The following is a 10,168-nucleotide window of genomic DNA, read 5'->3' as shown; positions in this document are numbered from 1 at the left end:
AGGCGCCACCGGGCCTGCTGACCAGTCGCCTCCTTTTCCTCTCCCCATAAAAGCCACTGGGAACAGCCTCCAGCCATCTTTGCAACTGGTAAAAGCTGCTGGTCTGCTCCAAAGGGCAGCAGATTTCTCCTTCGCCTCTTCCAACACGTCCCCTGCAACTCAGAAATGAGCAAGGTGGTGCCTGTACCACAGACGGTCTCTTCCCCCAGTCTCCTCAAATTTCCTCAGTACAATACGGAAACACTGCAGAGGCAAGCAGAATTTGTACAACACTTTATTACACTGCTGAAGACTGGGAAACGGTTCTGGCAACAGCCTCTTCAACGTTACTCAGGCCGGAGAAGTCAACAGTAGAGTGTTATCACAAGGTCACGGTCCCACAGGGGGAAGCACACGAACTCTGCTCTGTTACAGGGGCAATTCAAGCTGTGAAGTATAACGCTGTTACAACCAGGTGCCCTCCAGTTACTAGTATATTTGCAACTCCTGTCATTTTCCAATGGCAAAGAGCAGACTCTGGAGAACGACACTGCAGTCAGGCTAAGAGTAGGGCGAAAGGCAGTAAGCAGCACAGATACTCACAACAGACTAATAGGTCATCACAGCAAAGCGTGGAAGGCTCTATTTGGCACCAAGTGGAAAGTCAGAGGTTACACTTTGAGAACAGAACATGCTCGTGTGATGCAAGAGGCAAGACAAGTTACCATAACCTTTTGTGGGAGAAAAAGGGAATCAGTAAAAGCCATGTCTGCAATGGTATCTTTTATATTTCACTCTTAATAGAAACCAACATTTTGGCCTAAACTCCCTTTTAAATCAAACCTGATGATGTTTTAACATACAGTGTCAACTACGGATCTAACTTTACTACGCTTACACACATCATACAGCAGACCCACCTTAGTCCTCCTGAATTCCCACGAAAGTGCTTGCACAGCTGCATAGTGAACAGTCAGAAGAATCATGCAATATAAACCTACAGGTACAGCCAAATTGACCCTTTTATTGTATTTGGAAATACGGATTTCCAAAATAAAGCACTTTCAGGGTAACTAGAAAACATCCTTCTCCCAAACCTGCAGCCTAGAAGTGGTAAAAGAGACATTTTAGAATGAGGTAAACATACTGCATAGGCTATATATTTAAATCCAAATTCCAAGAGTGATTTGGCTTAATTGTGAAATTAATTAACACTGAACAGAAAGAAAAAGCAATATATTAATAAAAATCTGCAAACAAATCCAGGTTGACACTAACAGCAAATTAGAGAACGACTCATTTACAAAGGGCACTTCTACTGCTGCCTTTTTGGGGTTTTTTTTGTAAGGTAGCCAGACAAAAGCACAATTTAAAAGAGCTTTGCTGCTTTTTCCATGGAGCTGGCCTTCTAGGATACTTGCTCAGCCTCAGCTTGTCCCCTTCAGTTAATCTGAGCCAAGACTGGTACTGGACACACAAAGTCACAACATTCCAGTGAACACTGTCCTTCCAGCACAGGCTGCAGCCTTTCTTGCCCCAGCCTGTGCTCTGGAGCAGTCACAGAGTGTTCAGAATAGACTGGTGCTCAACAGAGAGGGTCAGAGACCACAATTATCATTAAACCTTTTGAAAATTAATTTATAATTAATAATAGTGCCTTTTGTGATTCTCATGTTTTTATTTTAAAAGTGTCTTTGCGGGTTTGCCTTTTTTTTTTTTCTTCAAATATTCCCTTGTATCAGTGTTTTAGTTCCCAGAAATCATTCCTGTCAGGCAATGCAGTTTTCAGAAAAGATAGTGTCTTCCTTCCTCACCACATTTTCAATAAACTCTGCAGAAGACAGTCAATGATCAGAGTAAGATAAAGTGCATATATTCCTTTCTGATACAGGCAACAAATTGTGGACTGAAAAAATAAATCATACTGAAAATTAATAACTACACCAAAAAATCCCACCAAACCTTAGTATGGCCATTTAGCACCCCACAGTTAAGTTGTCCCACTGAGTACTGCCCTTAAAAATACTTCTCTCCAAGTGTCTGTTAGCTTAAAAAAAAAAAAAAAAGGAACTTATAACATTAAAAATACTGGTTCCTTTTTAATTAGACTCTGAGAATCATGAATTTATGTAATTCTTGAAATCTACAGCTCCCCCAAGGCTGGCATACTGCCTTGACAACTTACAAATATTTTGTATTTTACCCTTTGGATCCTGGCTTCAAGCTCGCAAAAGCTTTGGAGTTCTTAAGGGAATGTGAAATTTCATTGAGGAAAGAAATAAAATGATAGTCCCTTTCTGACTTCTTGGACTCAAAAATAACTACAATGGTAAAGTGAGGTTCGGGTCGAGTCAGAAAGTACGTGCTTTGGACTTTGTCATCGTAGAAGTGAACAACCTTCTCCAAACTGTTGAGGTCAGAGGTTCTGTCAGTCATAATCATGATTACGTTGGGCCAGTGCATCACAGGTCTGTCGCTGGGCAGAGACACCACGGCAGGGTACTGATCCACTCCTTTGGGGGCTTCCCTGTAAGAATGGGGATGATGATAACCATGTCCCTGAAAACTCTCAGATCCACGATTGTCAAAAATTAGGGAAACATTGATGGCATCATACTTCCGGATGAAGCTAGAAATTTTCCCAAAGTAATCAGGATTTGTTTTAGCAGTCAAAGTTTTCATTTCAGACGCTGTTGTTTGTCGACTCAGGGCCTCGTGAAAGTAAAAGCTAAACTTGGCAAGAAGAATGTTTTTGAGCTTCATCAGCCAGAGGAAGAGGTGCGGAGGTTGTACAGCCTTCTGAGACTGCCCTCCAAAGAGATGTTTCTTGGTCTCTCGCTGTTTCTCAAAAATTTGGCCCCAAGTCTGTAGTTTTGTGTGAGCACTGTGCAAGTTGACCAGGGATGGAAGGAACTTCCACTCTGAGATCTGAGCCTGAGCCTTTAAGAGATGTGCAAGCACATCTACTTCCAGCTGGAAACTGCTTTCAAGAGGACTGAGGATTGGATGATGAAATCTAGAAAACACAACATCAGTCAAGACATGAGAATGGCTGTACACACAGCGAACTAATCAGACAGCTTTTGTCAGTTCACAGACAGAATACCAAACAAAGTGTAAACCAAAAAATAATTTTGTTGATTTAAAAACACAGTTCTTTAACATAATTAGGGCAAATAATTTAATGAACATACAGCACTATGCATTTGACAAAAACACCTGTCAGACATTTCTCTATCAGAGCATGAGAGGTATATTTGATCAGTTCAAGAACAATCACTGTTTATCCTGAACTATGAACTACTATAATACCATTTCAATTCAGGTGGTTTTGTTCCCATTAAAAATGCGTTCTGGTGGTAAAATACATCTTGATAATTCTGCAGTGGCCATAAGACATTAAGTTCAATCAAAGGAATTTTGTAATAAATTTGCTGTTTGTATAGGGAAGCTATGGGGAAGCCAAGCCGAGCTTTGTTGGGGTTTGTTTGTTTGTTTTTAAATTCTCAATAAAATTGTGATGGAAAATTAGTCAATAAAACCATGATTAACTGTATTTACCAAGGAACCATGTCTCAAACTTCAAAATTTGGTGTATTAAAAGCACTGAAGAGGAAAAACATTTGGCAGGATTTTGCCAATGAAGATGCCATCAGAACCAATTTCTCTCACTAAAAGTTCAGGTCAAGATCAGCTCTCAATTTACAAACCACCACCACCTCATCTACCCCTAGAAGTGCCACTACACAGCTTATTAACAACAGTGATTCTTCTGTTAGAAGAAATCTCAATGAAACTGAATTTTACAGATTATAGTAAATAGTCCATAGCTTTCACTTCTCACTTTATTTTTTGATCAGGAGGAAAAAAAAAAAATCCAGCCTACCTCCCTTCCCTTGATGTTCAAATTACTTGTAAATTTACATCATTGACACATACTTAATTCAAACTGTGCAAAGCTGTTTCAGTTACAGAAGCTAAATATTCAGCTTTAGAAAGAATGGGCCTTCAGCAAAGACAGAAGTGGCCCTTTTTAGTAAATGTGACCCCTAATAGGCATTTAGGGCTCTTAAAAAGAGGTCTCCAACAAAGAAGTAATAGCTCAAAGACAAGACTTGAGGAGATTTCTGTTTAAGTAACAATACATTTATCCCCTCGCTTCAGAAAAATATCCTGGGTCTTGTTATTGCTTTAAAACAAAGAAATTTCTACTGAATTGTTCCAACCTTTAACAGCTCATCTGCAGACAAAGTGAAAGTGATTCCATTATTTCCCTCAGCTTCCAGGACACACTATATATAATCAATTTTGGAAACACTTGGTTCAAAACCAAAACACTTAAGTTTGTTGTGACCAGAAGAGAGAATGAGAATTTTAGGCTTTTCATTCTCTCTCCCTTCATTATTTTTTGACTTTGAATGGAGCTCTTGGCAAAACATTAATTCTTAGGCTTGTGAAAATTGCGTGACAATTTTATCGCTATGTTAAGCGCTTTTTTTTTTTGACAGCCACAATACGTCTTGAAGAGATTTGCTGTTAAGATGCAAGTACAAATATATTTGAAGAAAATGAAATTATGAATATCATAAATCAGCTGATGCACCATGTTCTGCAAACAGGCTAGGTCGGGTGACCAGCCACCTTCTGTACATAGTACAGGTCAGCAACCACCCTATCTACCTGTGATCACAGAGGTACGGAGATTACTGGCTACTCCGGAGGGCTGAGAAGTCCAGAGCATATTTACATTTCTTTGAACAAATGAGAGTCAGTTAAAAATAATATTCTGCTAACAGTCAACATTACATACTTCCAATGGTTTTGGTATTCAGCAGAAAAAATAGTGGTTTCAACACACCTGCAGTCAGATCAAGAAGGTTATTCTTCAACCTTCAGAGCAATTAAAAAATTCATATTAATGTAACACTGCTAAGTCTACTGGATTAACAGTATGATGTACTGTTTCTCATTTCTATATTGCTTCATGGCTCATAGCTTATTTTCATGTTTCACTGCACGGCAGCATTTGCTAAACTGTTTGAATGTAAAAATACACACCTCAGCCACAGCTGACAAGCTTGATGTGGTTGCAGAGTAACAGGTTATGTACTCGGTATAGCTGCTGCAATTAACTTTCATAACACAGAAGCATCTGACTGAGCTCAGTATCACATAAAACAGATGGGTTTTTACAATATTTCAATAAGCCAGAGTATTAAGAACTTAAAAACACATTGGAAAATTGCTTTTTCCTCGTAACCATTCTCAAAAGCAGAGCGAGACTAGAGTTTTGTTTTGCAGACTATGAAGAAGCCTTATTTTTAAACAACTTATTTCCCTTGATAGATCACAAATCCATGTATTTACAAAATGCTGACTAGATGAAAAGCATTTAACACTTAAAAATAATTACATCAAAATATGTTTAGTAGTTACTTATTCATTTTATACTAAGCTTTTAAACAATCCTGCTTCTGATGCTGTTTTAATTATTTCAGTTACGATCCCACCCAAACTAACAGTTAAAAAAACAAATCAGAAAGGATTACTTCTCCAGATGTATTCTATAGAAAAAACACAGAGGAAAATGTCTAGTATTGACTGTGTACAAGTAGTAAAAAAATAGCTTTAAACTGTTTTAATGATTTTTCAGATACAGACATTGTGACTTTATTGCTGACAGTCAATTAATTCTGTCCTTTACCAGCAAGCAGTTATTTGCTCTGTATTATCTGAACAGCTATTTTTAGATGTACAGGAAAGAAACCAAGGCCAGAACCTAACTGCAGAACAGATGCCCTGGCTGGCCTTAGCACAGTAGACTGAAATAATGGCATACGTTCTCAACTACAAGCTCGGAACATACCGACAGAGGGAAGGGGCTCGGTAAGGATGGGTTTGACCATTCACCCGAGAGGTTCAAGAGACTGTAAAACAGAAACGCCTTCCAGCTGGCACACACCAACATAACAGCCCCCAGAAACGGATCTGAGATATGAAGAAACTAGCAGAAGACATCATTATCCTCCCTTTTTTCAGAAATATTCTGGACATGACTGCAGCTACTGAATAAGCTCTAACAGCATCTTAGAATGTCTCCATCTTAGAGATTGCTCGTTAGCCCAAAGCAAGATCATCAGTACTTTCCCCAGCAAGGCACTGCTTATTTTTTTAAGAGGTTAGAATGATGTCTTAGAAGTACAAACATATCACTAAAATGAATTTAAATAGCACAGTAAAACATTTCATATATAACAGTCTCCAGTCACTTCAGTAAAGTATCAGTTTTAGTTTTCAGATTTTGAACAATGCTGTTGACTCAGCACATGCTCAGAACAGCTGGTGATGGTTAATGTACAACATAAATCAACTTTTCAAAAAACTTACCTCCCTTTACTCACTAATGCTTATTGCACAAAAGAAAAAATACATAAGTTTCATTTTTCATTGGACTAAGAGCCCTGATATTGTAATGATTCACAAACCAAGAATTGCAAAAAAATCACTAGTAAGATGATACAGACGCATTACGATTTTCAAATAGCAAAATTACACAGCAATTTGTCTAAGATATTCCTAAAAAAATGAGTCAGCTATAGTACTTTGATTTGGAATTTCAAAAATCAGCACTGAATTATTCTGATTTACGCTTTAAAAATCATAACTGAAAAAATAAGACTTCAGAACATTCTCCCCAAATGTCATCTTAGACATTATTCCACTAACAAAGACTTAAAAAAATATTCAACTACATTTGAAAGTTAACTTCCTACAACAGCTACTTTGTTTTGTTTTAAAATAAAGAGCTACAATTTGAGTCTGTTGACAAGCACTCAAAAATTGCCTCTTTCTTAAACTGCCATCACCTGCAAGGCTCACACGTGTTACATGTGAAATACCCACCCCAGAATCATTCAGAAACATCCTGGATTCTTGTAAAAGGAGCTATTAGATCTTAACTTCAAGAAGCTGTAATGGCAGGGACCAAAGACTCAGGCCTTCCTTCTACTACCTCCAATACCTCTCAAGAGAAGTGATAACCGCACCATAAAAACTCTGCTTAGGTAGACCAGATAGCTACAGTGTAACTTCTAGAATTATGCATAATTTTCTAGTCTAAAAATAAAACTGTCACACAAATATCCATTTTATTTATACATCAATTTTTCTGAAGTCCATATGGAATTTAGTCTTCTTTCTCTCCATTCCTAATGAATAAATGCAAGAAGTCTTACATCTTTTCTAAGGAAAATGACTCTTCCTCTCTGCTGAATATGAACATGCAGAGTATTAATTAAGAAACAGGGAAGATAACTCCTAGAACATGATGAGTAGAAAACTCGCCCTTTTTTATTTTTCTTCTTCAGAAGAGTGATATTTTGAGACTCCATGGATCTGACATTGCTGACCAACATTCAGTTCATCTATGAATTTATGCAAAGGACTGTGCTGTTCAGCAGCCAAAGGTCAGCAAAGTCATTAGGCTTGCTCTGAACCTCAACATCATTTATTACAGATCATGTGTCTGAGTACTTACTGCCAGCAAATAAGCACTGACCTTGAGCTGTATTTCTTTAAGATGGATTCCAAAATGTTTACCAGTTCCTCAGAGTTAATGAACTTTTGGGTGCTGAGCGTGTACATTTTTTCATAGAAGTCGGCAATTTCCATCCGAGCCTGAACAAAAAAACAGAGCTGTTCAGACAGGTGAGAAAGCAGCTCTTCCAAGTGAGGAGCTGTTCCTCCTAGTGCATTGCGACCCGTCGCCACCACCTTCTTCAGCTCATTATGCAGAGATGTGTAGATGGTTCGGATGGAGTCCTTTCGGCTGAAGAATGACTGACCACCTGTTCAGATAAATATGGAGGTATTACCAAAATCCAGGGACAGCAAAGATAGACAGCAATACTGGAAAATGTATATAACCACGCTTCTTTTTCCCCTAGGTGTTCCTAAGTGTTGCTAAATCACAGCATTTTTTTAGATCAAGAAACAAATTTCAATGTATTATTTTGCAAGTAACTGAAAGCAGGTAGATTTAGACCCAGACATCAGGGAAGAAATTCTTCATAGAGCAGGTAGTGAGGCACTGGAGCAGGTTGCCCAGAGAAGCTGTGGATGCCCCATCCCTGGAAGTGTCCAAAGCCAGGCTGGATATGGCTTTGAGCAACCTGGTCTAGCGGAAGGTGTCCCTGCCCATGGCAGGGCGGCTGGAACTAGAGATCTTTAAGGTCCCTTCCAACACAAACCATTCCATGATTCTATGAATGACACCTAGGATATGCCCAGAAGCACTTCACGTAATTTCATGCAAGTTACACTTGTCCTAATTCCTATCTCAGCAGCCAATGACTGCTGCAAACCTTCAACTCCATCACATCTGCCTCAATTATGGTACAGCCTTTCAAAAAACAAGAGTTCAGTCAAATTTGCTACTATAATAAATGACCTGGAAATACTGCTAGCTGTGGAAGTCAGAAGAGTCAAGTAATCGGGAAATTTTAATACATCTCCACTGCTATTAAAAACTCTAGATATTTTCAAGAGAATTCCTCTAATACCACCTCTTCAATCATGAAGCACTCAGATTTGCAAAGGAACCTTTAAGTGGGAACCATGTGACATTTGGGTGCACAAACCAAATGTTTCCAGTCCCTACAAAACTTGAATATATTAAGTCAGAATTCACAGGGAAAATGATCACAGATTACATCAGACACACCACAGTGCAGGTTAATCCCTAACTAAACCTAAAGGCAGGGAGGAGGGGAGAAGGCTATGTTTCTAACTGCTCAACACTGAGGAATTTAAAAATGAAGAAAAGGCGAAATTAGAGCATCAAAGCAAAATATATTTAACTCTGATGCTACCAAAAGTACAAAGATACTAACTTTATTTCATCATTTCTATTTACAGATGGCCTCATGTGCTGTTAGGGCACTCAGGAGCAGCTGCAGCAGAGCAAAGATCACAGGAACTGAATCTGTGAACTTTTAAGGAGATTCCAAATTTAGGTTCCACTTTGAAACCGCTTATAAATTTTGTAATAGCGGGTAGTCCCTTTCACATCCATTTTACATATATAACATTTAAAAACGACCTCAGCAATTTGGGACAGAAAGGCAGGGAATCAGTTATTATGGAGAAATAGCTACCTTCCTCAGTCAAGAGTTGCCTCCAGGTCAGGGGCACGATGAAGAATCAACTACTACTGTTTTTCATTAAGTATATAAACAAACAACACTTTGTCCCTTCTGCTGTCAATTTCATCCTTCCTGCAAGCACCCAATTAACTTTTTAAAGTCAGACCTACAGAGTTTTGTCTGTAAAAATATTTTTATAAAATAGTTCCAAGTCACTACCTTAATATACCAAAGCAGAATTTTCTTGATGCCTTACTGCATTACACATCAGACTCATATCCCTTGATCCATTTTCCATGCCAGTCTGCAGTTCAAAGAGAAAATAAGCAGCTTTGCCCAGCAGGAAACATGACGGCTGCTCATCCTGTGCCAGTTTGGATTTTTGTACAGGCATACTAAGAGAGTGAGAAGCTGCCAAGATTGTGGCCAAAACTTCCAGAGTCCTGCAGCATCTACACAAACAACAATTTTTAAGAGGCTGTCTCCAGCCCCGAGTACTTACACATGTACCCATGAACGCGCTCCTCTAATATTAGGCCCTAGAACTGTGACGTGAAAAAGCTTTAACCCTTTCCTTACCTCACTGAGCTCACCTCTGCTAGAGTATCAGTCACAGCATGCCCGCACTGCAACGCTTTTAGCTAAATCCTGGGAACGGCAGGTAGGTAGCCGACCAGCTAATAAAGAGATGCACCGATTCGCACAGTCACTGTGCCACCTGCACCCTCATTTCTTCCGAGGGGCAGCCCGAATGGTGCAGCCCATTTCTCACCGGGCCCACGGACACTTGCTGACCCAGCAGCTGTGTCTCAGACGTTCAAACACGCACCTCACCGATGCCAGGGTCCTCAAGTACCTAGCACTGCGCAACTACCGGCTGGCACATTACCTCAGACCCCCGCTTCCTACCGCGCTGCCGAGGCCCACGGAGCTACCTCCGGGTAAGGCCGGGAGCAAGCATGGGGGCGCTGCGCCCCCCAGCAGCGACCTCAGGCGTGAGCGAGGGGCAGGGGGAAAGGCCCGACAGACTGTGGGGGTGGAGGGCG

At 39.8% G+C, this 10,168-nt stretch overlaps 1 protein-coding gene across 1 annotated transcript; it reads right to left on the bottom strand.

The window, feature by feature from the left end:
• Window positions 1-1,878: 1,878 nt before the first annotated feature.
• Window positions 1,879-7,830, bottom strand: LOC104509202 (chromosome unknown open reading frame, human C12orf66; the record flags this gene model as incomplete). Its single annotated transcript, XM_010151060.1, has 2 exons — window positions 1,879-2,995; window positions 7,538-7,830. Coding segments are annotated over 2 exons (1,110 nt in total), but the record flags the coding sequence as incomplete, so codon positions are not given.
• Window positions 7,831-10,168: the final 2,338 nt, after the last annotated feature.

Source organism: Eurypyga helias, unplaced genomic scaffold (assembly GCF_000690775.1).
Source record: "Eurypyga helias isolate BGI_N326 unplaced genomic scaffold, ASM69077v1 scaffold21534, whole genome shotgun sequence".
NCBI classification, from domain to species: Eukaryota; Metazoa; Chordata; class Aves; order Eurypygiformes; family Eurypygidae; genus Eurypyga; species Eurypyga helias.
The sequence above is the reverse complement of the archived record's forward strand: the minus strand, read 5'-3'. Positions and strand labels throughout refer to the sequence as shown.